Source organism: Saccostrea echinata, unplaced genomic scaffold (assembly GCF_033153115.1).
Source record: "Saccostrea echinata isolate AGI-Se365-2 ecotype Australia unplaced genomic scaffold, CSIRO_AGI_Sech_v1 ptg000054l, whole genome shotgun sequence".
Taxonomy (NCBI): Eukaryota; Metazoa; Mollusca; class Bivalvia; order Ostreida; family Ostreidae; genus Saccostrea; species Saccostrea echinata.
In genome coordinates this window covers 54,473,698-54,501,559 of record NW_026889803.1, presented here as the reverse complement: position 1 = coordinate 54,501,559, position 27,862 = coordinate 54,473,698, and the positions used below count along the sequence as shown (strand labels likewise).

At 33.8% G+C, this 27,862-nt stretch overlaps 2 protein-coding genes across 3 annotated transcripts in view; one reads left to right on the top strand and one right to left on the bottom strand.

The window, feature by feature from the left end:
* The window catches only part of LOC133172106 (ATP-binding cassette sub-family C member 9-like), a 39,369-nt gene extending 20,009 nt beyond the window's left edge, over positions 1-19,360 (bottom strand). The window contains exons 1-13 of the mRNA XM_061306916.1: positions 18,674-19,360; positions 18,310-18,489; positions 10,008-10,064; positions 9,355-9,657; positions 8,934-9,089; positions 8,722-8,880; positions 5,403-5,558; positions 2,968-3,102; positions 2,495-2,657; positions 2,210-2,250; positions 1,068-1,316; positions 620-845; positions 119-428 (exon numbers count right to left, since the gene is read on the bottom strand). Of these exons, the coding sequence (XP_061162900.1) occupies positions 119-428; positions 620-845; positions 1,068-1,316; positions 2,210-2,250; positions 2,495-2,657; positions 2,968-3,102; positions 5,403-5,558; positions 8,722-8,880; positions 8,934-9,089; positions 9,355-9,657; positions 10,008-10,064; positions 18,310-18,489; positions 18,674-19,231 (2,693 nt within the window). The 5' untranslated portion in view covers positions 19,232-19,360. The remainder of the gene's footprint in view (positions 1-118; positions 429-619; positions 846-1,067; positions 1,317-2,209; positions 2,251-2,494; positions 2,658-2,967; positions 3,103-5,402; positions 5,559-8,721; positions 8,881-8,933; positions 9,090-9,354; positions 9,658-10,007; positions 10,065-18,309; positions 18,490-18,673) is intronic.
* On the top strand, positions 7-27,862 carry LOC133172105 (transcription elongation factor SPT4-like). Of its 2 annotated transcripts, XM_061306915.1 has the most exons (5): positions 7-26; positions 19,892-19,966; positions 23,332-23,438; positions 23,712-23,767; positions 27,504-27,862. In XM_061306915.1, exons 2-5 carry the CDS (start codon positions 19,898-19,900, stop codon positions 27,623-27,625), a joined length of 354 nt encoding a protein of 117 aa, XP_061162899.1. In that variant the 5' UTR covers positions 7-26; positions 19,892-19,897; the 3' UTR covers positions 27,626-27,862. The 2 variants fall into 2 exon arrangements, with proteins under 2 accessions (XP_061162899.1, XP_061162898.1); XM_061306914.1 differs by lacking the exon at positions 7-26 and having other exon boundaries at positions 19,853-19,966.

Here is a 27,862-nt window from a genome sequence, read left to right as displayed (position 1 = left end):
TAACAACTCTATTTTAATATAATAAGGTCTTTTGTTTGTTCACATTACTGGAATTGTTTGTGTTATAAACAAAATTGACATTACTTTTGATAGGTGGTTTGTTTAACATTTTTCTCACCTTGCAACTTCTACATGCCCACTAATAGTTGTCATTTCTCCCAGCATGGCTGAAATCAGTGATGTCTTCCCAGATCCAACTTGTCCTACAATCATTGTCAGCTTCCCGACAGGAATTTTAACGTTGATATTCTTCAGCGCTACTTCATCCTCTTTGTCCAAATGCCAGGAGTAATTTCCATTGACGATCTCAAACACATTCTTTGCCTCTATAACTGTGAGAGGTTCTGCCACTTCTTCCTCGTCTTCTGTGGAAACCCCGCTGGTGTGGCGTCCACGCTGTGGCTCCTTTCCATCTACCACCGCAAGAGCTGTTATGTTATAAAAAACTAAATAAACATCTGCAAAATCTTAAATGCATGTCCAGATCTCTCATAAAGGACAAAAGAAATTACATGTGTATTTCTACTAATGATTTTTGAACTTCATATGCTACTTTGAGCTGAAGAGGCAGACAATTGATACATAGCATTAAGGCTACAGAATACTTTAAACAGGTGACCTGTCCCTGAGTGAGAGGAATGTGTGGTCTGGGAACTGTGTCTTCTGCTTCCCTCCATCATCTCCCGTAGTGATCCCTTACTGTTATGTCGGCTGTGACACGGGGTCCGAGACAGGTTACTCCCTAATGAACTCTGACTACTGCTGAGATCGTCATCTTTATGTAGACTTGTGGAGGTCTTCTTTGTACCATTACGATACTCCACAATAGTGTCCAATTTTATATCCTATGGAGGAAAACTTCTGAGATTTAGTTGGTAGTATCTTAATAACATAGTATTACACTGTAATAACGAACTGTTAAAAATTACATTTTAAATTTTAGAATAATCTTTTATCACCAGAATAAATATACCCTCTTCCCCCATCCAAATCATTGAATACTTGTTCATAACATCAATCATTATTTCTCCCTTAAGTAATTAAATATTTGCCCAAACAGACCTTACCTCAGGATCTGTTGTATCAATCCCTACACTCTGGGTCAGAGTCTTAGTCTTATCCCCCAGTCCCTCTGTCTCCTCGACCAGCAGGAAACGCAGAAGACGCTTCATACTGACCCTGGCTGTGATGAAGGTTGTACAAAACAGTGTAAAAAGAGCCATGGGGAGGGTCAGAATATTAAATAATGCCAGAGTTGACAAAGCTTTCCCAACATCTAATGGCTTATCCTCTAGTTGTGGGTATAAAAGGAAAGTCTGCAAGAGAAAAAAGTCAGGCATCAAACATAGTTAAATTCATGATCAATGTCTCTACCCAAAATCAGGTTAAAAAGTGCCACATGCAAGATATTCCTCTATAGATCCCCTATTATGATGAAATACCTATACAACAGGCCATGACAAATTTGGATCTAATCAACATGGGGATGCTTGCATATTATTTTAACCTTGCTTTGACCCAACGTTGTGGCCCTATCCAAGTCCCCTGGGGTCATTTACTGAGTGTTAAAATTGAAATTTGAAAATACTGAATTTGCATTTTATAAGAAGTCATTTGTGTATATGTAAGTTCAACTTATTGTTTTGTTTAAAGAATAACAAAGTTGACAAATGGAAAGCATTCTTTTTGTCAACTACAATGAAAGAAAACAGAATAACAAACCAAATTTTTGAATGAATGTTATATTCTAGAAATGCTAAGAGATTCCCAAACGCAAAAATGATGTCACTTTTCTGGTGGAAATCAAGTGTTCAATTTATTGTTTTGTTTAAAGATATATGCTTCTATCAGAAATATTTAATTGCCTGATCGGACAAGTACATCAATAGTTTCACTTGCCCGAACAGAAAATTTACTTGCCCCGGGCAATCGGACAACCATTAATGTCGATTCCTGACTAATATGCTTTAAATACTGTAAAAGTACATAAATTATCACATTCAGAATTTACCACAGTCTTCCTCATCAACTGATTAGCACAATCATTAATTAGTGCATTTGAAGCCCAGCTGCTAATTGTATTTATTTTAATCATATATTGGTGTAAACTTATATGAAAGGACAGGAAGCAGCACTAAAATATGATTACCGCTTAAATAAACACAGTATAAATCATCACTGAAAATCTTGAAATTGTATTCATACATACCACCATGGTTCCTATGGTTGGCACAGCAACAAGAATGAATGCTGCATAAAGAAAAGAATTTATTGTTGATGTACTACTTTTCATTCAGCTACAGTGTAACATAAAACATTTAATCTGTTTTCAAAACAATTTTTTTTCCCCTTTTTGTTTTATTAATTTTCGGTATTTGTTTCTCTCTATTCTATCGATGTCAAGGGAGTTGTCTCCCTTGCTACAGAGAGCCATTCAATTGATTTATGAAATCATAGGAGGACTCTTTTTTTCAAAATCACAGTTTTGACTTACTGAAAAGAATTCTGAATACACTGTTGATAAAGAGAACTTTCAATTCCTTCTTCCTTGATGCCTCAATTTCATGTCTGAAGAAATACTCCCAAGCCAACAGTTTAATGACCTTTATGCCTTGAATAGCCTCATTACACTTTTTGACCCTCTTGTCAGATTGTGCCTACAAGTAATAGGGGAAAAAACCTATACTTTATCTATGTGATCCTCAATATGAGCATGATCTTTAAATATTACAGTTTGTTTATGTACAGTAAATAAATGATTCAAGGGTAACCAACTCAGGAAATGGAACTGCCTCTCTCAGTTTTATTTCTGACTATTGTCTATATTTCAAACAAAGTACAGGTATGTTTTATCTAAATTTGAGATCAATTCTTTACCTTCCTGTTAATATCTTTAAGGTATAGCTACCTGTCAGTATAGAGAAGGAAATGATTTAATTTAAAGTCTTTCTATAAATATGGGTATACCATGACTTTTTTCTGCATATTAGACATGCCTCGTCCCACCAAGTATTGAAGTGGTCCCGACATCACCACTACAGACCCACCAATGAGGGCTGTCCAGCCCATTTTCATGTACATCAACACCAGTGCTATCACAATCTAAAGTAATAGAAACATGTATTACTTAATCTTTACTACCCAGCTTAAACATAAGGAAAATAGAAACATAGGTAATCAAAGATTACTAAGCTCACCTCGACGAATGTTATCTATAAGTAAGGCAAATCTCGCATCTTAATTTTTCCTAGTTAGTGTACATCCCAAGATTAATATCCATCAATATTAGATTCAGAATCCAAAGCAAGTCTGGAAGTGTTCATCTCTAGATACATCATCATCCATGCTAATTTGGTTAAAATATGGTTAAAATTCACTCATGTGGAAAATCTAGGTCAGATCCAGAATCCGAAGCAGGTTAGTTAGTGTACATCCCTAGAATGCATCATCCATGCAAGTTTGGTCCAGGTAGGGCTTACAGTTCGTTGGGAATGGACCTGCTCCAAAAAAACTTTAACCTGGTCACTCATCTGGAAAATCTAGGTCAGATCCAGCATCTGAAGCAAATATGGTAGTGTCTATCCCTAGATGTATCATCCATGCAAATTTGGTCCAGGTAGGGCTTATACATGTAGTTTTTTAGGAATGGACCTGCTCCAAAAACTTCAACCAGGTCACTCATCTGGAAAATCTAGGTCAGAACCAGCTTCCGAAACAAGTATAGTAGTGTCCATCCCCAGATGCATCATCCATGCAAGTTTGGTCAAGGTAAGGCTTATAATTACTTGGGAATGGACCTGCTCCAAAAACTTTAACCTGGTCACTCATCTGGAAAATCTAGGTCAGATCCAGCATCTGAATCAAGTGTGGTAGTGTCCATCCCTAGATGCATCAACCATGCAAGTTTGGTCAGGGTAAGGCTTATAGTTAGGTACCTGTTCCAAAAACTTTAACCTGGTCACTCATCTGGAAAATCTAGGTCAGATCCAGCATCCAAAACAAGTATAGTAGTGTCCATCCCCAGATGCATCATCCATGCAAGTTTGGTCAAGGTAAGGCTTATAATTACTTGGGAATGGACCTGCTCCAAAAACTTTAACCTGGTCACTCATCTGGAAAATCTAGGTCAGATCCAGCATCTGAAGCAAGTGTGGTATTGTCCATCTCTAGATGCATCATCCATGCAAGTTTGGTCCAGGTAAGGCTTATAGTTAGGTACCTGGTCCAAAAACTTTAACCTGGTCACTCATCTGGAAAATCTAGGTCAGATTAAGCATCCGAAGCAAGTGTGGTAGTGTCCATCCCCAGATGCATCATCCATGCAAGTTTGGTCAAGGTAAGGCTTATAATTACTTGGGAATGGACCTGCTCCAAAAACTTTAACCTGGTTACTAATCTGGAAAATCTAGGTCAGATCCAGCATCTGAAGCAAGTGTGGTATTGTCCATCCCTAGATGCATCATCCATGCAAGTTTGGTCAAGGTAAGGCTTATAGTTAGGTACCTGTTCCAAAAACTTTAACCTGGTCACTCATCTGGAAAATCTAGGTCAGATTAAGCATCCGGAGCAAGTGTGGTAGTGTCCATCCCTAGAAGCATCATCCATGCAAGTTTGGTCAAGGTAAGGCTTAAATAATCACTTGGGAATAGACCTGCTCCCAAACCTTTAACTTAGTTACTCATCTGGAAAATGTAGGTCAAATCCAGCATCTGAAGCAAGTATGGTAGTGTCCTTCCTTTGATGCATCATCCATGCAGGTTTGGTCCAGGTAGGGCTTATAATTGGGTACCTGGTCCAAAAACTTTAACCTGGTCACTCATCTGGAAAATCTAGGTCATATCCAGCATCCGAAGCATGTGTGGTAGTGTCCATCCCCAGATGCATCATCCATGCAAGTTTGGTCCAGGTAGGGCTAATAGTTCCTTGGGAATGGATCTGCTCCAAAAACTTTAACGTAGTTACCCATCTGGAAAATCTAGGTCATATCCAGCATCCGAAGCAAGTGTGGTAGTGTCCATCCCTATATGCATCCTCCATGCAAGTTTGATCCAGGTAAGGCTTATAATTACTTGGGAATGGACCTGCTCCAAAAACTTTAACCTGGTCACTCATCTGGAAAATCTAGGTCAGATCCAGCATCCGAAGCAAGTGTGGTAGTGTCCATCCCTAGAAGCATCATCCATGCAAGTTTGGTTCAGGTAGGGCTTATAGTTACTTGGGAATGGGACTTGCTCCTAAAACTTTAACCGGGACGCCAACACTAACGCCGACGCCAACGCCGGGGGTATAGCATAAGCTCATCTCGACTTCGTCAAGGTGAGCTAAAAGGGGGCAGACAAATCCTGCCACACAATACTTAGCTTAAATATAATTTATTTGGTGAAGATGGAGAATGTTCTCACCGTCAGTGGAACACTCCAGATGTAGTGGATGAAGAAGAACAACATCATCATGTTGGTGGCGTCCTGGGACATGTGATTAATGATCTGCCCCATCGTCATCTTCCCGGAGTTTATCACCAGCCCAGACAGACGGAGACCCTTGTTATAGACCATCGCCTGTGTTCAAATAGATTAATTATGCTTTATTATTAAGCAGTCAGAATCTTTGTGTTTGAATTGACATTTGTGAAGAAAAGATTTATGATCAATACTGTTATCCATATTGAATTTCATACATTTTTTTTGGTACAGTCAAACCTCGTTATTTCAAACTTGATGGGACCAAAAAAAAAACTCTTGAGATATCAAGAATTCCAGATATATTGAGGTTAAAATACATAAGGAAATACAAAGTTGGGGTTCCCAACTCACTTTGACATATCCATAGTATTTTAAAAGATATCAGTGTTCGAGATACTGAAGTTCAACTGCATTTTAATTCAACAAAATAAAACAGCGTTAGGAGATTTTCTTTAAAGGTACAAATTAGATTCATAAACATTTTTGCAATACTTGTATCTGTTTTCAATGTAAAAATCTGCAACAAGATACATTTCCCATTTTAGACAATATGGCTAGACAGCAAAGTATTAACAATTTGATAAATATTGTGATCAGTCCTATGTCATCTGGTCAGTAACATAAGGAGACAGATGTGCCCCTCCAAAGCATCCCCCAATTCTAAGGGCAAGGCAAAAGTCAACATACAATTAGGTATTCAAAATGGCAAGAAATCTTAAGGTATGACTACAGTCCATTTATCAACTCTGACGTCAACTTCAACAGAGATAGGTTCCATTCACTTAATTCAAGGTCCAATGTCAAGTTCATCTCTAATGTTTCCATTTAAAACATCTCATTCCAGTTTATCCATGTGGGAACATATCAGATTCTTCTCTAAATAGTTCACTAATAAACGAGCAAAACATAAAGGCAAACAAATATGTTGACTCAGACAGATTAATTAACTGTAACTTAAATTGATGAGACATGTATCGTCAATCCAGAGACTATGTTTTGGATTACAATCTAGCTAAAAACTACTCTATATGTGAGAATGTACAAGGAAAATTAAGACAGAAAATGAATGCCACAATAAATATAATTCAGATCTAAATAAGAAAGGACACAAAGTTTATCTTTCTATTACCACATTAAAGTTACATAATGAGTCAAAATCATGTGTTTCTTTTAAGACATCTATATCATAAAGCAAAAGTTTATGAAAATTATGAGTATAGAGAAGATATGACAACTAAACTGCACTGTAAAGCAAGAAAAGACTGCACAATATAAGTGCTGGAAAAACAAAGGTTGTATGTACCATTTTGTTATCGTCCATGTCAAGGTCAAGCCACTTTTTTAGCGTAGACTTATAAACAACATTCAATTGGAGCATGTAAAGGTGAGAAATATGTTCTAATTTTCTTTTTTGAAGATTGTATCTAAATTCTTGGTCTACCAACATTCATCCATTGGTACTTGAGACCATGGTAACTTCTTCAACTTTTCTGTGACGCGTAGAATAAGGAGGAAGAAGTAAAGCAATATTTTCGTCTTGGGCCATACAAAAATTATTTTTTCCTCCATAAAAATCGATTTTTTAGGTTCCAAAACCTGAAATTTTCTGATACCTAATACTTTCAGGAATTGAACAAGATTTGCATAGGTCATGTGAAAATTCAATGTTTGTCAATTTCCCTGTTAATGTGTCATGATGTCCCTTTAAGAAAAAAATAAGTATGAAGAAATTAACAAATAGTGTGCATCATAGCAAGCCTCACACAGAATCGGTGCTCTCCCCTTCTGGGTGAGCAATTGAATGAACGAAAAAATTAAAAGTATTAAATTTTCTGACATTAAATGTTGCCCAGATCCCATGACATATTTGTTTGTGGGTGATTTATTACAGTGCCAGAATTTTTGATAGATTTGATAACACAAAGTGTGTGAAACATTAAAAAATATTCAGTGTAATGTTAAAAAATTTAAATAATATATATACTGCTGTAATATATAAGAATGCATAACAATGCAGTACATATATATTATGTCAAGTAAATGGGAATACCAAGACATTTTTAAAACTAAAGATACATGATGTACTTTAAGCAAAGCAAAAACATTATACATGCATATACATTTTATCCCAGTAAATATTAAATATTACACATGCTTATATGTTTAATCCCAGTACAAATTAAATATTAAGAGGATTTTAAGGTTATGCTGCTTACCATCAGCACTCAACTATATGGTTGCTGGTGTACAATGAAAAAAAAAAGGACAAATTCATTGATACTTAATAATATTATACACACTTAGATTTCTAACTACATTAGACCACAGCGGCATTATATCACAAAATACTGTAAAACATTTCCACAAATTTTAATTGTATAATTTTCTGATTTCACACTTCGAGAAAGAAATGCATGTACATCGATCACATATTTTAACACTTTTTTGTAATACAGTTCTGACACTGGTGTTCTATTCGTTTTGATCTTTGACCTTTCTGACCCTCTTAATGACCTTGTCAGGACTTAAAACCCTGATTATCCCCCCTTCCTAGAAGAAAATTTGATGCTGACACTACATTCTTCAAAAACATGACTGGCTGAAATATAACCTACTCAGCACAGATACCCAATACTATCATTCCATATGAAAATTCTTCTTTTCATTTTATTTAGCTTTATTTAGATCTTATCAGCTTTTATCTAATTCTAGCTGCCAAGTATATAGAAAAAATATTTACATTTTAAAATTTCTTTGTCCGAGATAAAACTACAAATAGTAAAAATACTTCATTTCTACATAAAGCTACTGGTTCATTGATAGGCGTGGTTAAAAAAAAATCACGTTCGCAGCGGGACAGAGAGAGACAGAAGTAAGCGGGGCATGTAGCACGTGAATTTACGGAATCAAGAGCATGTAAATATAAGGAATAACTGTCAGATCTGATGATCAAGCGATTGGCTTGTCTGATAACTTAATGCATAAATGCCTTCGGCGCTTATGCAAATTATCAGCAAGCCAATCGCTTGATCACATCATGAAACCAAAAAATTAGACAGTTATTCCTTAAGTTAAACAACAGACTCAAAGTGGATCAGAAAGCTATTTTATCATTTTCAGTTCATCTAAATAATGAAGATATCATATTTCTTGTTTGATTTTTTTTTTTGCTTTGCTCTTGTTTTGGCAATAGTATGAGAAAAAGAACATTTTAGACTTTCTTGGAGGAATCAAGCAGTGCTCTAATTAGAAAGCGTACCTGTACGGCAACTTTCAAACTGGCCCCCGTATTTAATGAAATAAATCCATAGAACTGATGACAAGCAGCTTGTACTGTGGTTGTTAGTATGAGTACAACAGCTACCACATAACCATTGGAAAAAAAATCCGCAACAGTAATGTGGCGAGCATGCATAGTCTGCAAGGCAAAAAAAATATACATAAAACAACAAAATCCTAGTGCAGATGTACCTGAATGGAGGCCCTCAATTTGGCGGCCTCTAATATAACAAGGTAATGGTGCTGCTGCCACAAGCTGTTCTGTATGATGGTGAGGATCAGGAGCCCCGCGGCCAGGACATACCCATTAGAAATGAACTCACTGGCAGTTACATAACTATTAATGTCCTGCAAGGCAATCAATATTTTAGCCATGTTTTGAAATTTGTTGTTTTTCCAAGTTCACTGTTGTAGTGATTTAAGTAATCAGGAAATGCCTGACTTCTGTTATACATTTTAAACTTTTGTACAGGTGGTAAATTTAATTGAAGCAAGAAAAACTATATATACACACTGTAACTAATATCAATGTTATAAAAATTGCACAGCTGGATAAACAAATCTCAAAATCATAATAGTTGCCACAATTCCTTACAAAGGATCTTCAAATTACCATATTTAGAGGCATCGTCATGACAATAGATTGATTGCCATTGGATGCTGAGGAGATGTTGTACAGGACCACAGCCTGGGAGACATTAGACACAACCGAGCTGCCATTGGTTAGATGGCTATCCTCTTTGAGTTTCACTTGTTCATACGCATAATTAATAATCAGCTCAATGCACCAAGGTCCAACAAATTGGATGATGTCTCCGAAAAAACGAAGAAAGCCAGCCAAACATAGATTCTTCCAAAAGACTCGTAAGTACACCTTGTGGAAATTGAGTTTCTTGCCATTCTTCTGACTTTTGTCCTACAGAGGAGAGAAAAATTGTACTGATGCAAATAAGATAAATATGTGAATACAGTAAATGTAACAACATAAACTTAAAAATATATCTAGAATGAAACCAAAGTTAATACATGTATTTTGGCAAAGCATGGAACAAAAGAAGAATCATTCAGTGTCCGTATAGAACTTTGTTTACTGTTTTTGATATTTTACTTGTGTGAATTGAATCTACTTTAGATTGAGTTACAATCTCAGTATTCTTTTTTTCCACTCCATTTTCCATATGTAAACATATTTAAAAATGTTTGCTAACTGAGCTAGAGACCTATGGCTTAGATCATGTTGATAGCAGGTTAAGTTAGCAGACTTACCAATTCATCATCAAATACAGCCTTAAATCTTCTATACACTGACTCCACTTGTATGTCCTGCAAATGTAAATTTTCAAATATATTACAACTCTGCACTTCTTCATCCATGAAATCAAAACCCCACGAACCAACATTTTTTCCTCAAACCACAAAAATTTGACCCCTCAAAAATATGAGATTTTATGGCATTTCAATCTTAGAATAAAAGAATAGAGAAATTGTAAGTCCTATCTCAGACTCTCAAATCATAAGCTTACACCAAAACTGTAAGGGTTGGCAGCTCTGAAATACATGTATGTCATTATGAAAGTTAACACTTTCTCGTTTTCCTCCTTGATGAATAAAGACAGCGTTTTACCCAGAATTTTCTTCCTCCTCTCAGTTTTGTTCTCCTCATAGAATCCTATCAGGGCCACAGTTTCTTGCATTATTGTTCAATCTAGGCTTATGGAATTTCATATTGAGTGTATCATCAGAAGACAATGTATCAAGTCCCATCACTACTCATATATGACTTCATCTTTAATCTCAGAGTCAAATCAATATTTTTTTTTTTAAAGCAATCCTTTCTATACCAGGACATTTGTCATTTTACTTGGGGTGATATGTGGGAATATCATCATCACTAGTGTCACAACTAATATTTAATGACCTTGACCTTACAATACTATTATAAAGAGTACAATGACTTTGTGATAATTGTAATGAGAGTTAAACATGTTTTCATGCATTTTCTGTTTTGTATTCGTTGTGCAGTGATGATTAGATCTACAGTCTTCAACTAGAAACTTAATAATTTAAAATTTTCCATCATTATCAGTAACTGCACCTCACCTTTAGTGGACAGACTTAGTTCAGCTGGGTTTTACCATAAGTAAATATATGCAAGTTTTATGAAGCTATTTAAAAATTGATCTTCATATCAATAATCTTAATGATTGACAATTGTATCACTCATATCTCCACTGGACATTGATAGAGTCAATCATTCAAAGGCTAAGGAGACCATTAAATATTGACATGTTAACACAGAAGTGGTTAACCTATTAACCATACAGTTGACATATACCTACCATTATGATACCTTACTTTGATAACATCAACATTAGAGCTGTACAAACAGACCCAATTCTTTCATTTTTTTCCTCATAGGTCTGGCTACATTTACGAATAGTGTCCATAGAGTCCATAAGTCAAAAAGGTCTATTTTGTTTTCTCAAGAAATTAGAATTGTTTGCTTGTCCTAATAAACCAAATTATCTGACCCAATTTTAAAAAATGGGCATTAGTATTCATATTGGAAAATAAAATAAATCATTACCCACATCCAATATAATACTTATAATATCATGATTTAGCTCTAAAAACTAATGAAAAAAAATCGTTTATGAACTTTGAAAAATTATAAAGATGTACCTATTGAATTTATCTAGTTCATTTTCAGTGTAAGGTAGCTGCTATATTTCTCAAGGAAAAATGTTCAAAGACAATGAAGTATTCATGAACAGAAATCATCAATGTTTACTTACTATGGAAAAAAAACATATAAATCATGTATTCATTTAATATAATGAATACTTAGGGTACAGGTGTGTCAGTAAGATTGACTGCATGTGCAGAGGCATCGTCCCCTGGTGCCCTCTGTATTCAAGCCACACTATATACATGTATTTAAGCATACTGCTATTATTGTCAATTTCTTTATCTTCCTTCAGTTTTCTTCCTACTCAATATTTTTGATCCAGTTTCAGACTATTGTGATTATGTTGCAAATCTTGCATTTTCATGAGTATCGTACTCGTGGTATATTGTACATCTTTCATTTGTACCCTCATGATAGATATGATTTATATTCTTTCATATTACAATATACTTTAATATTATTTATATGTAATCATTCTGAAATAATTGTATATGCCCCCTGAGGGCCCTTGATTGGTGAATAAACATATTCTATAATGTTAAGAATAATGTATTACAAATTTTGTCATTAATGGTAGATTCCCATTTACTGTGGCAGTCAAGCATGCAGTTTTGATGGCTGATGGCCAGATCTTTCTCAGTTGGTAGAACACCTGACTAGCAATTCAGGGGAACCAGGTTCCAGTCCTGGTCTTTTCCAGCATATTTTTCTCATTGCTGGTTACACATTTAAGGGCTGATTATTGGAATTGCTTAAAACTACCCTACAATAAGTGTGTAGTGTTTCCAGTTTCCTTATGTCAAAGTCAAATCCCACAAGGCACTAAAATTCTGGCAGTAAAAGTTGACAGATTTTCGGATTATTCACACTCTTGGTTATATTTAACTATCACTTGTAGCAGCAGATTGCCTTTGATTTAATCTTATAAACTTGATGAAATAATTTAAAAGCAATAAACAAAATAACTGGAAATAAAAAGGTTTTAATCCTCCTTTATTTTATAAGTATGCAGTACTTTAAACCTTTCACATAAATATTTGATTTGGTTAAAGGTGCTAATAAAAGTTTACAGACTTATCTTTGCTTAAAACTAACAGAAAAATACATTATCAGTTAGGCTTTCTCGTGGCAAATTATGTAGTCATCATATATGATTTATTATGTGGTTCACTTGGATTAATCAAAACTTACATTTGATTGTTTATAACCAGTTTAAAAGAAAAATTTCTGGGCCGCTATGAAATATTATGACCGGACGTATTGCATAGCGGCCCGGAATTTTTTCTTCACAACTGGTTATAAACTTCAAATTAAACATCTAACATTGTAAATACATAGTGTTTGGTAGTTTAGTAGTAGTGCTAGTTGTATTTTGTTTTCTGTTTCCTTTGTTTTTATGAATTCTTAACTTTTTTCTTTCTCCTAAGGAAGGGACAGGGCATTCCGAAAATTTGACAATTTCTATTTGTCATTGGTCATTTTTAGTGCTTTATATATATATATATATATATATATATATATATATATATATATATATATATATATATATATATATATATATATATATATATATATATATATATAATAAATGCACTCTGATAAAACCTTGTGGACAATACATGTATTTGATGTTTATTGTCTTCATGGAATCTGTTATTAAGGAGGTTGGATCCTGTCATCAAAAGTAATGAGAATTTTTATCAAGTATATTTTTAGAATTTATACACATAGCTGTATTAAAAATCAAAACAAAAAATGGGGGTCAATGCACTTCTTTTGGCGCTACAGAGCATTTAGTTTGACCTTTTTGCACTGAAAATACATCTTACACATAAATCAATTTTTAAGTTTTTCCTTCAATATTTTTTGTTCAAATAAATTATGGGAACAAAAACAGTCTTATTTTATCTTAAATAGACACATTAAAATTTATGACAACGAAGAAATTTTCAAATTACTCCGCATGTTCAATTATTTGACCTTTTTGCACTCAAACATTTTCATTTTTCTGGCATTAAAAATTTAACAAGCAAAAAAATCATTTGAAAGTAATGACATTTTACTGAATTTAAGAAGAATGGTAAAGAGTATCGTATATATTCAGAAAAGAAAATTAAAAGTGGGGGTCTGTGATGTTAATTTTTAGATATTTATTATTACTAAAATAGTGCTAATTTTAAGCTTAAATTAGGGCTATTTTTTTCTTCATTTTCACAATTTATTTGCTATATTTATCAAATATGATGATAGAATTCATGACAGTTTATTTAATAGATAATTTAGGACCAGTATAAAACAGTCCACTGCAAAAAAATAACTATGTGTGCAGACTGCATGTTAAAATAGGAATCCAAACTTAACATACTTTAGATACTTCAAAAGAGAAAAAATGATCATTTTCTTCTAAAAAACCTTCCGCCACAAAATATAGTTCCTCACTTAATGCTTTTGGTATGGAATTCAATCATGGAGTTTTAACTGAATATAGTTAAATTGGCATTGTAGAATCCAAATTTATTGTAAGAATTAAAACATTATGGAGAATTTTTGAAATATAGGTTAAGATAAAAATCTGCTCAAAAGCTCAGGAGCGAACCTCGTTAAGTCATGTTTGTCTGTTATTGCTGAAATTAAGTTATAAATGCACTCAAAACTTCAATTTGTTTAGAAAAAATACTTTTGAAGATATATAAACATGATAAAAGTATTTATCTATCTAGAAATACTCACAATATTTCTCTGAACTATAATTTAATGTTTATTATCAGATCTTTCTCTGTTTAGAATTTAATTTTACTGGTATTAAAAAGTTACAATCAATGGACAAAGGCAAATCATCAAACTAAAGAAAATGATATCCATGATCTTATAACATCAACATAGCCACAACCATTAATTCATACAATCTATTATCAAAATGATTTGCTATTTTGCTGACTTTCAAATTTTTAGGTTTATTAGCAATCTGATGACCACGATTTCATCATAATGAGCCTTATAGAGGGATTACACATTGTCACATTCTTTTTTAATTTTCAGATGGAAGTGCATCACAATTGTAAAGGGTTAAAGATCAGTCCTACATTAAGTGTCTTCTATATTTGTATCCTCTATCTAGATGGCTCAATTGTTTAAAGTGCTAGCTGATTCCTTAGTCAACTGTATTCAGGAGACCAGCTGATGATTCCTTGAAGATTTTACACCTCAAATTCCTTTTTCCGCTATAACATGTATACTTTCAAGTTTTCAATTCCAAACATTTAATTTTTTAACATTTGATTTTAGTCTTTGCATTTATTATATTTTTTAAGGAGTGTTACATTTCCTTAACCATTTTTAAAAGTCCTGCACCTGTATATCTAAGTCCTAGTTATTAACTTATCCATTTTGTCAATCCCTCTTGAGGGCAGGTCACCCTTATCAATGAAACGAGTACATTACAACCAGAACTCGACCTCCAATAATGTCAACATGTTTAAACTTGACACTGTGGTCAGTCTCCACCTTCAATGCTTTTTATAAAACAAACAGCATTCTGAATCCGTCACAGGCTAAATAAGTTCTTTTATCACATGAATTAGTTAACCAAGTTATTAGCTATTTTAATTGAGATCTTATTTCATCACTCCTTAGGTTAACTTGCCTATTTAAATAATGATAAAAATATATATTATAATTAGCACACAACAAATTATATCAACATGATGAAATGGGCCTCATTTATCTGAACTGATAACCCTGCTGACAACATAAGACAGATGTAAGATACATCATTCAAAATTTCATCAGGTTTTTATCTGTATTATTTATGGAACATTCCATTTTGTCACCTCTTTTTACTTCAATCCTCTTTCAATGACAGCACTACAGTATGTGAATGTGTATTTCACATGTCATACAACAATACAGTGTTCTGTTCACATATTCAAACATGATTATGTAGCATGTAGGTAAAAAAAAAATCTCGCTACTAAAACCTTAACTTGCAGTGTTGTATCATAAAAGACTTTTAGTAATAAATTCTTACATAATACTATATAATGGATTTACCAAATTGTATTTCATATCATTAAATATAAGACAAAAAAAAAACAACAACAACAAAAAACAAAAAAAAAAAAACAAACAAACTTGAACATATTGGGGTTTTATATGATATGATAAATCCTGCAAGATCAAAGCCATATACAGTATATAACACAAGCACTTGGGTATGCCCCCTTCCAATTTTTTTGTTGATTTCTGGGATCGACAACCTTTTTCCTAATTGTGTATTCTAATATACATTATACAATTAATTACCCCTCATGAGGTCAACATGGTGAAATAAGGACCCAAGTCCTGGTCCACGAGGTGACCTGACCTGACCGAGGCCGCGTAGCGGCCGAGGTCAGGTCAGGTCAGCGAGTGGGCCAGGTCGAGGGTCCTTATTTCACCATGTTGAACTCATAAAGGGTAATCAATTGTTTTATTATACCGATATATATTAAGGTCAAGATCTAGTAAATGAAAAGAGCCTACAGATTTCTCAAACTTGAGAAATAAATTCCTTTTATGATGCTTTATAACTATAGCTTGGTCAAATAAGGTGTATCGGGGCATAATTTGTAGGAAAACAAGACAAAAAATCATTTTGTAAACTGTCATTTTTAATGAAAAATTAAGAAAGCCAGTCATGAATATTGGAGTTTTTTCCATATCAGACAAAGGAAATGTATTCAGATTGCCTACAGTCTCTCAGAAAATGGTACTCTGTATGTTCTTAGCCTCTTCTTTAAAATAATGTAAAATTGAATATAGGTATCGGGATTACTTTTCACATGATTTCAAATTGACTGCCATGAAAATACTTTATTTTCTTCATAATTCTATTTGAGCTTTAATGTACGGGAAAAGGAAAGTTTAAATTGTTTATGACGTCATAATGGATCTAGCACCAAAAAGACAGTCTAAAGTCATTTACTAGATCTTGACCTTAAGGCAATTTTTGTAGGCTTAATTACTAAAATAATCAATTGTGTAATTAGACCTGCGAACTGTTATTATCAGTGTTCCATCGGGATCGGGATTCGCTAGTGAAGTTGTTTACTTTTCGCCTGCAAAGTGCAAGTCTTGTAAGTTTTTGCACCGCCGATTTACTAGTATTAAAACACTCTGTGATTGTCAGTAACATGCATTTTTATAAAGTCACAAGTACCTTTCCTGAGTACAATGACAATCTGGTGCAGACTTTTACTGTACAAGAGAGCAGAGTCTGAATTCGTTGAATTTGACATTGTAACGAAAGTTTCAATGAAAACGATAAATGTTTTATGACGCATCTAAAGGTCAATCGTGTTCCATATCCTAAAAATACTAAACATATTTTTATAACGGCATTTTTTATAATGTACAATCATTACTGTATGCATAATTTTTTTTAAATTTGAATGGAATTTGGATTAACAGGTCATTTTTAGCGGTCATTATTTTTATTGACCGGTCATTATACCCCACGTGCAGTGATTCCTAGGTCATTATTGCTGTAAACGGTACTTTTTGGAGTCATTATTGAGTTTAAAAGCCTTCTAACAAGCCAATCAAATTTGAGTATTCTTAATAGAGGTATAATAATACATGTTATCAATAAATTAACCTTTTGTTTCTTCTTATGTAACAGTCGAAAATGAGATATTTAAAAACAGCTCACAGAGACAAAAGGGTTATATAGTCAATGACATGTAATGCATATTAGAATATACTAGGAGGAAAAAAATGTATTGACCCCAGATTTAAAAAGAAAAATAAATTGAAAGGGGGGAGTCCATAGGTGCCTGTGATAATAAAAGCAAGGAGTATGCACTCTAGAAGTACAATTATTCAACAGAGTTGGAAAATTTAGAAGTACATGTACCTGAATATCATACAATTATGGACTCTTTAGGTGGTTAATATTGTTTGATATTCACTAGAAAAAATATCAATACTGACCAAGAATATGCAAACATGAAACACTACTTCTCTATCAACATGTATACAATGAGGTATGTTAATAATTACCAATTTTCATGACATTAGGCTATCTAACTAATTCAAGAGCCAAATCTAAGCATTGCACTTGCTGGAAGATAAGAGGATGAAATATTCACACGAAAAAGCTATATTTCTTTTGTAAACTATAAAGACAGTAAAGAAAGATGAAATAACAAAGTCTCATTTCAAATCTATAGTCCTGAATTAAGTTATGGTGTTATAAGTTGATACATGCAAATACTCAGTGTTCAAGTTGTCAAATCAAATTTTAAATGGAATTAAATTTATTTATTTAATACTACTTTTTTAAATATGCTCAGAGTAGTCACTCAATATGTAATAACTCATTGGTTTGGGGTAAGGGTTTTCTTTTAAATGATAATCATGGATGATTTTAATTTTCGTTAAAGTTTATGGAGAATAAATCAAGGTATTAAACCTGTGTTAATATGATACTAAGTATTCAATATATCAGGTAGGACAAATATTCATTTTAATGACAAAATGTTCCAAAACTAAATGCACGAAATAGCCCATGCAGATTTTCGAAAGTTGGCACGTATGCTAACATACAGCATGAAATTTTAGTTTATGTGTCTAAATTAATCTTTTTTATTTTGGACAAATTATATAGTTAATAATATGCAAAATTATGATCAGAACCATATCACATTGACTAATATTCATATCAATATTCTGTCAAAAGCTCTCAACAATTGTCCTCCACATACAGTGATTTTAACAGTCTTATTTTCTGTTGTAACTCATCTAGAATGATGATAACCTTCACAGAGTATATGGTGTAGAAAGCTAGGAGTGGTTCAATGACTAATATGCATGCATTTGCTAAAATGTGTAACTTCAAACCTTTGGTAAATGTCCAAGGTCCTCTTGTTCATAAGGTTTCTTGAAACCATCTGAAAGGAATCCATTTAGCCACCAAAATGTTACTTTTGATAAAAAGTTCACATGCTTGAACACAAATTTGCTGTCTCCAAGATCAGGTGGGGTTTTTGCTGGCACTGGATTTTTGAAGAAGGCATATTTCTGTTGTACAAATTGAAAGAGTTTGAAAACATGAGAAAAACTGTATTAAAACTTTTCTCAATTATCAAATAAGGTCAATAAAAATACTAAATACATGTACATTGAATTAGGTCTGGTATTGGAATTTAAAGGGACAGATTTAATTCTTCTTTAAATAGCCCCCACTGCTCTACTTTTCACTTACTTGTACTCTCAGTAAGTTGAGTTCAACAGTCAGTAAAATCACATAGAGTGCCACATCAATCCAAGTCAACCACACTCTCACATGGGCTACCGATATGCCATTTTTGTGCAATGAAACACCCTTCAATATTTTAATTGGCAACACTGACATCCAATATGCCAAGATTATCAATAAAAATCTTGGAGAATTCCACTGTTCTATGTTATGGTAGAAAACAAGAGTCAGTATAGTTGCTACAAAGGCAATGATTGGTGGTATGAAGACATGGTAATTTACAGTGTCAGGATCTTGGGCATCAGACATAAACCCTTCTGCAATTTCTGTGCCGACTATGATAATTAAAGCAAGTGAAAAAAACCATCTTACATTGTGCCCTGTGAAATGTACCCAGGTTGTTGCATTGTAGTACTTTGACTTGCACCACACAATCAATATAAACAAACTGACAAGCAAAAATATTGCATGTGGCACAATGTTAAGAACATCCACAAAGCATTCGTTCTTCACAACACCCTCTGCAACACTTCTAGCTTTGTTTTTAGATCCACAAAAAGACATGTTTTCTGTCGCTAGCGTGAAAGGAATAAATCTTATTCTATCATACTTAGTAATTCACATAATTAAAGTTACGGTGAAATTATGTCACGCTCGGGTAACAGAGGTCGTATTGCATAATAGATAGTTACGGCATAAACGACCCAGAAAATAAACCCCGTTCAAAGGGAGAATTCGGCTAAAATTGCCAAACAACACACATGTACTTCTATTTGCGACTTCCGGTAGGTCAACAAATAGTTAGTTTGAAGTTTTGATAAACTCCAGAGTTAATACAACTAGATAAAAACATATAATTTAGTTTCATTACATTTATCACATATTACATAAACTTGGATATTATTTTGAATTAGTTAAACTTACTAACAACACAAATTCAATATATTCGTGCGCGTATTAGATAAGTCGAAGTGTAATGTTTCGGTTAAATATACATTAGACTTAAAAACTGATAACATGAATTATATCAAGATGAAATTTTATTACTTTCATAATTATATTAAAGTTAATGAAAAGTGAAATATTAATTCATTATTCTTATATCTTGTCATGAAATATTCAACGTATATTTTGAATCCGAATCATTTAACGGAATAGTTAATTTAAGCTGTTCAAAGACATCTGACCAACTCACAGGTATCGGCTAAATTTTCATAACGCTAGTAGACAATGTCGCTTGAAACAGTACCAAAGGATCAAAGAAACTTAAGGGCCTGCCTTTTATGTTCATTGGTTAAGGTAAATTGCCACATTTCATTAGTCTTTTGTATTTTAAAAGCACTAACCAGCTGCCAACGTTAGTGTTTTGGGTCTTGTAGTAGTGATATGATTAATACATAATATGCAGGGCTAGACAAATAGCATTGCCCGACGCCCGGGACAACCAATTTTGTTTAGTGGGCAAGTTATTTGATAAGTGGTGCCTGCCCGCGGACAAGTGTTTTTTCCCATTTACAAAAAATCATATACTCAATATGTCTTTTGTGTTACCGCTTTTAAAATATCATGAATCACAACAAAGCATCTGTTTTCGCTGCTGTTGACCACTATTGAATATGAATTCTCTAGAATTTACCCATGAATGTGTTACACAAGTCGTAAAACATGACATCTTTCGCTGTCGTCAAAAAAGTTGAATTGGATTTTAGACTTTTTTTATTGACAAAATATTAAATTCATTCTGTGAATACAGACATGCTACTGTTATTAAAATTGGTTGTTGATTGGCAATCACATAGTCATGAAGTCCATAGCTCAATCGGCATGCAGTAGTGTTCACAGATTTGTCTCGTTTGTAGGTTTTTTGAGATCATCTTCACCTTTTTCATTAAATTTATTCAAAGAAAGTATAGGGAGTATCTTATTGAAGAATTTTGAGGAGAATAGAATGAAACTTTGACTTTACCAATGCCCTGAAAATATCGAAAGAAATCTGGGAAAATTTAGTGATTTTAGATCTACGTTGATTCCCGTGTAGTGTCTCAGTTGAGAAATAATTTAATGTTAATGATTTTGTTTAAATCAAGAAACAGGTCGGACAAGCAAATTTTTTGGTAGGACAAGTAATTTTATGATGGTAACCTGTCCGAGGGCAAGTAATGCAAAATTCTATTTGTCTACCCCTGATATGTACCTGATATATGTATTTATATGTTTGTTAGGTGTCAAATATATTCATATGAATAAAACCAAAGCGCTTGTATTAAGATCAAACTTGCACCTTTGACACACATCACACAAAGAAACTCAAGCACAATCTCTTGGTTTAGATCTATATACTATATAAAGAATTATGTAGAAAATAAAGCATTTTCATGGCACTTTTGTGAAAAAGCTTTTATATCAAGGTATTCCAAATAGCTTTATAAAGCTATATAGCTAATACAAGCTATATTATATAGCTTGAATTAGCTATATAGCTTTATTAAGCTATTTAGAACACCTTGATATAAAAGCTATTTATATGCAGATTTTCACAAAAGTGCCATGAAAATGCTTTATTTTCTGCATAATTCTATTACAGACATAAAGTATTGGAAAAATTAAATACAAATCAGAGATCACTTTGGGCTGCGCCCTTGTGCCATTGGCGCACAACTTTTGTAAATGATGCACTAAATATTTACTTAGGGGTCGGTCTGGTGCATCTCTAACAGATATAGCGCTATAAGAAGCAAAAGTGTGAGCCCAAATTTATATCTTGGTTCATTTTAGGACCATTCGGTAGATCTTCCTTCAGCCCAACTGATCATATGACGTATCAAAACAAACTTTTATGTTCTTGGTTCAACCAGACTCTTTCTGGTTGCATTTGTTCTTTACAACACCAGAGCGTCTGGTTGATCGAGACTAAAATACCTTAACAGGGAATCGTACATGTAATTTTTCCTTCCTTTAGATTAATCAAGAATTTTTTTTTACCGAATACTGAATATTAAACGTAATTTATAGTATTTATATGCAATGATATAATTATCAACATATTAAAGATATATTCTAATTTGTAATATTGAATTTAAAAAACTTTAAATGATAATTCCGAAACAAAAATTGTACAAGTTACTAATTTTGCATACCACCAAATGCTCGCTCGAAATTCCTCCAAAGGCAAAGATCAGACCAACTGACCCAAAACAATGGAAGCTTACATTTTTTTACTTCAAATAAAATCTCGTAAACTACTTCATTGTCAGAGCTAAAAGTAGACCATTCTATCAGTTTGACTCAGACTGCCTATAAAATTCAATGTTTACATGTTTCAAAGGTTACTTGAATGATATTAATTTTAATCAAAATAAAGTTTCTCTTATTTCAGTTGTTTGCATATTTTTCTCAGACTTCTTTTAAGGCCAAAAAAAAAATAATAATAATAATAGTCTTGTTTCCTGCTACCAGCCTGAAAAAATAGGGTAGTTAGGTAGGAAAATTCTTTTATTTTTTCCAACAGTATTTTTTGGATATGAACTAATACAAAACCAGGTTAAACATGTCAGAGGTCAATATTATCTTTTAAAGTTAAATTTCATGTCTTTTGATGCACAACTCAAGTGGTATTTTATGAAAATCCATATTTAAAACATAGAATTTCATGAAATACCACTTGAATATATATTTTTTTCAGTTTTGGAACATGAAATTCCCGATTTTTTTTTCCCAAAACTGAAAAAAAAACTTAAGGGTCTGGTGCAAAAATATAGGGTCGGTCGTGTAGCAGGAAACAAGACTATTATTTATTTTTTTTTTTTTGCCTAATACAAAATAGTCCCTACCATTTGAACCAAATTTAATTTCTGAAAGTGCTCTGTATTAGTAACAACTTTCAAGAATTTAACCAATAAAATCAAAAGCGGGTGAGGACATTATTTTCTGTTTATCAATACTCTGTAGTATGAAGTCTTTAAAAAATTCTCCAATGACATTTTTCAGAACTGTGTAGAGAATCCTTATGAAAATAAAAAGTATTTCTATTTTACAAATTTTAAAAAACCTGAAATTTGTTGTTTCAGAAATGGCAATTAAAAACCCTCAGATACCTAATATATCACCTGAAATTCACAACAAAATAGCATAAAAATCAATTTTTCCCAGAGGGCTTTGCCCCCCTGGGCCCCCTACCGGGCATTGCCCCTGGTCCCCAATGGGGGTCTAACATGGCCCCCATACCCCCGGCAGATGGCCCATGGATTTTAAGGTTGATGGGCCATAGGCCATCAACATTAAAATCCAGAGTGATCCCTGCAAATCAATTATGACGTCACATAAATGAATCTACCACCAAAAAGACAGTCAAAACTCATTTACTAAATCTTGACCTTTAAATTCTTGTTTCGCTCTACTCTGTTGAGATTAAAAATATTTATATTGACTAGACTATGGTAGAAGTACATTGTAGCTCAAATTTCCTCATCTTTAAAGATGTTTCTTAAGGTGTACCACATTAAAAAAAATGAATTTACTGGTTGAAAGTGCCTGTGACTATTCATAGTATTTGATAATAATATTTACCTATGACATTAAATTTCTAGAATCTTGTGGTTTTTAATAACATTTAATCAGATGTATGTGGACAGGGTCATTGATAATATTACATATCTTGAATGCAGACTTTGGAGCAATTTGAGTATGATGGTTGTGATAATTGTGAGGAGTATCTCCGTATGAAGAACAACAGAGAACAAGTTTATGACTGCACAAGCTCAAACTTTGATGGGTAAGTATGCAACTAAATGGATATTCTGTCAATAAATCATACATACTAACATTGTCATTGTATATCTCATTACATTTACTTGCAGAGCAGTGCAGATACCTGCATAAAACATGCAATTAGAACAATGTCAGGGACAATTTGGTGAAATTTTTTGCTCATTTGTCCTAGGCAATATTGTCTGAAAATGTGAATGGTTCAGGACATATATTGCAATTATTGTGTATGATATTTTATGTTATATGTTTAATGTATATATGTATTTTTTTTTTACAGATTAATTGCACTAATGGGACCAGAGGATAGTTGGGTTGCCAAATGGCAGAGAATTGGTAATTGATTATGAAAGAGTTACTTCCCTTCTCTCCTAATGCATACTGAGTACATACCATAGATTACATTTTGGAGAAAGAACTACTTCTCTTTCTTCCTAATGTATACTGAATATATGGCCATAATGAAAAAATTCATACATTCTCATCCCCACCCTCTCTCATTTTCTACCACCACCTCAATTTTTTAGTGTATCTGAGCCAAAGGCTCTAGTGAGCTTTTCTGATTGAAGTTTGTCATCCGTCCATCTCTTTGTCTGTCTGTTAACTTTTGACATTTTCATCTTCTTCTCCAGAATCACAAAGCCAATTCCAACCAAACTTGCCACAAAGCATCCTTGGGAGAAAGGGGTTTATGTTTGTTCAAATGAAGGGCCATGTCCTCTTTCAGTGGGAAATATTTAAGATTTAGTGAAAATTTAATGGCATCTTTCCAAAATCTTCTCCTCAAGAATCAAATTGAAATTACATGAAAGCTTCATGAAATAGTCTAGATTCAAGTTTGTTCAAATTATGCCCGGGGGGGGGGGGGGGGGGGTAGAGTTGGGCCACAATAGGCAATCAAATTTTTACATAGAAATAAACAGGAAAAAAAATCTTCAAAAATCTTCTTCCCAAAAACCACTGGACCAGAAAAGTTGAAACTTATATGAAAGCTTCATCACATAGTGTAGATTCAAGTTCAAATCATAACCCCAAGGGGTAGGCAGGGATTAATCTAGATCATATTTACGGTATTTGGTATTTTTCCCCAAGAGAAAATTTCCCCCTTTACAGTCATAAAAAGCTCAAATTATATTTTTTTATTGTGTTTATGCATTACGCAATATATTGTTGATACACCTCAACATTTACGAGGCAAGTTGTGCTTAAATCATTTTCACTCTTTGCAAATGTCAGTTGAATTTACTTTAGAACAAGTTAATTTTTGAAGTAGTGTGTTGCACAAAGACAGCTCTTATATGTTATAAACTATGTAAAATAAAATCTTTATCACAATTTGCAAAATATTATGCAGTTTTCAAAAAAATATAAATGAATTATAATACAGAAATATCAAATAACATTCTTTAAATATGTCTCATAAAGGGTAGTTAACTAGGAGTGAAACGGTTCACCGCGGTATCGATTCACCGCGGTATTTTTTCTCGGTTTGATACACGGTGCAAAATCTCTAATTTTCGGTTCGGTTCATTAGCTCACCTGAGCCGAAGGCTCAAGTGAGCTTTTCTGATCACATTTTGTCTGTAGTCCGTCTGTCCGTCCGTCTGTCTGTAAACTTTTCACATTTTCGACTTCTTCTCAAGAACCACTGGGCCAATTTCAACCAAACTTGCCACAAAGTATCCTTGGGTGAAGGGGATTCAAGTTTGTTCAAATGAAGGGCCATGCCCTCTTTCAAGGGGAGATAATAAAGAATTAGTGAAAAATTAATAGCATCTTTTAAAAATCTTCTTCTCAAGAACCACAAAGCCAGGGAAGATGAAACTCATGTGGAAGCATCTTCAGGTAGTGTAGATTCAAGTTTGTTCAAATCATGACCCCCGGGGGTAGGGCGGGGCCACAATGGAGGATCAAAGTTTTACATAGAAATATATGGGAAAAACCTTTAAAAATCTTCTCCTCAAGAACAGCAAAGCCATGATGAGTCATATTTATATGGAAGCATCCTCAGGTAGTGTAAATTCAAGTTTGTTCAAATCATGACCCCCGGTGGTAGGGCGGGGCCACAATGGAGGATCAAAGTTTTACATAGAAATATATAGGAAAAATCTTTAAAAATCTTCTCCTCAAGAACAGCAAAGCCATGATGAGTCATATTTATATGGAAGCATCCTCAGGTAGTGTAGATTCAAGTTTGTTCAAATCATGACCCCCGGTGGTAGGGCGGGGCCACAGTGGAGGATCAAAGTTTTACATAGAAATATATAGGAAAAATCTTTAAAAATCTTCTTCTCAATAACAGCAAAGCCCTAATTGATCATATTGATATGGAAGCATCCTAAGGTACTGTAGATTTAAGTATGTCCAAATCATGACCCCTGGGGGTAGGGTGGGGCCCCAAAGGAGGATAAAAGTTTTACATAGAGATATATAGGAAAAAATCTTTAAAAATTTTCTTCTCAAGAACAGCAAAGCCCTGATTGATCATATTTATGTGGAAGTATACTCAGGTAGTGTAGATTCAAGTTTGTTCAAATGTTGCCCCCCTGGGGTTGGGTGGGGCCACAATGGAGGATCAAAGTCTGAAATAGAAAATATATAGGAAGATTTCTTCTGATGAAGAACTGCAAAGCCATGATTAGTCATTTTGATATGGAAGCATCATCAGGTAGTGTAAATTCAATTTTGTTCAAATGATGACCCCCGAGGGTAGAGTGGGGCCCAATAGGGGGATAGAAAGTTTTACATAAGAACACATAGAAAAAATATTTCTTCTCAAGAACAGAAAAGCTATGTTTAGTCATATTGATATGGAAGCATCTTCAGGTAGTGTAGATTCAAGTTTGTTCAAATGATGACCCCCGAGAGTAGGACGGAGCCACAATGGAGGATCGGATGTTACATAAGAACATATAGAAAAAATATTTCTTCTCAAGAACAGAAAAGCTATGTTTAGTCATATTGATATGGAAGCATCCTCAGGTAGTGTAGATTCCAGTTTGTTCAAATGATGACCCCTGGGATAGGGAGGAGCCACAAGGGGGGATCAAATTTTTACAAAGGAATATATCAGAAATTTTTTTAAAAATCTTCTCAAGTACAACAAAGCCATTTGTTATTTTGACATGGAAGCATCATCAGGTAGTTTAAAATTCAAGCCCCCCCCCCCCCCCCCCCCCCCCCCCGAAATCTTTTCAATACTGAACTGATTTGTGCTTTTGCCTATCCACTGTGCTCAGGTGAGCGATGTGGCCCATGGGCCTCTTGTTTTTCGGTCGGGATCGTTATTCAGTCGGGTATGGCATAAGGTAAAACACGTTATTCAGTATAAATAAGTATAGAAAACGTAAATTTTTGATGACTGATAGCTTGTTAAATAATTTTTGACAGTCAAATAATATTTAATCAATTTCTTCTAGTCAATTTGCAAATAAAATTCGTAAAATATGTGACTAGATTTAGAAAAAGAAAGCATAAAACAACGTTGAATTTGTTTCCCTCTATCAAAATGTATCGAAAATAACCGAACCGAGACAAAATTATACAATACGTATCGAACCGCGAAGAAGGTGTATCGTTTCACCCCTATAGTTAACTTTTCATGCCATATCCAGATGGTAGGTGGTTTATGTGGAAACAAATAATAAAAAATTGGAATATATAGGAAAAATCTAAAAATCTTCTCAATAAGAGCATAGGCATATCTAGTTATATTAATATGGAAGCATCCTCAGGTTGTGTAGATTCAAGTTTGTTCAAATCATTAGATGGGGTGGGAATCCTCAGGTAGTGTAGATAATGTTTAAATCATGACCCTGGGGATAGGGTGGGGCCACAATAGGTGATAAGAGTTTTACATAGAAATATATTTAAGTAAAAATCTTTAAAAATCTTCCTCTCAAGAACGACAAAGGCATTATTAGTCATATCCATGTGGAAGCATCCTGAGGTAGTGTAGAATCAATTTTGTTCAAATCCATGGCCCCCAGATGTAGGGTGAGATGTTTTCCTCAATTTCTCTCTTAGAAATAATCTATGTTTCTTTTAAGTATATGTGATCTATTTATTGCAGGAAGATTTGTGAAAGGCTGCTACGCTATTTCTGTGACAGGTCGACTTCACCCCAGTACAATTAGAGATCTCAAAAGTAAAGGTGTGTTCTACCGCTCCAGGGATACTAGTCAGAAAACATGAGGTGGAGAGAATCTGATCTTTGTGTCTGGGTGCAGCCATTGAGTGTTCAGAGGAATGTCTGTGAAAGAGAATGTGTATCTTTGGTGAAGAATGAGGACAAATCTGCTCTTTTTTATGGATGGTTGATTCTGTATATAATACCTATTCATGTATGTGTTGAAGTTTTTGGACAGACATGGGCTATGACTACCATAATATAAAAAAATGTACAAAATAAATGATTTTTATGACACAGTT

Excerpts from the sequence above, each read along its gene's own strand:
- LOC133172105 (XM_061306915.1), top strand. The coding sequence starts at position 19,898 with ATGTCGCTTGAAACAGTACCAAAGGATCAAAGAAACTTAAGGGCCTGC. Across the intron at positions 23,439-23,711 it reads ACAAGCTCAAACTTTGATGG|ATTAATTGCACTAATGGGAC; the intron begins GTAAGTATGCAA and ends TTTTTTTTACAG. Across the intron at positions 23,768-27,503 it reads TGCCAAATGGCAGAGAATTG|GAAGATTTGTGAAAGGCTGC; the intron begins GTAATTGATTAT and ends TATTTATTGCAG.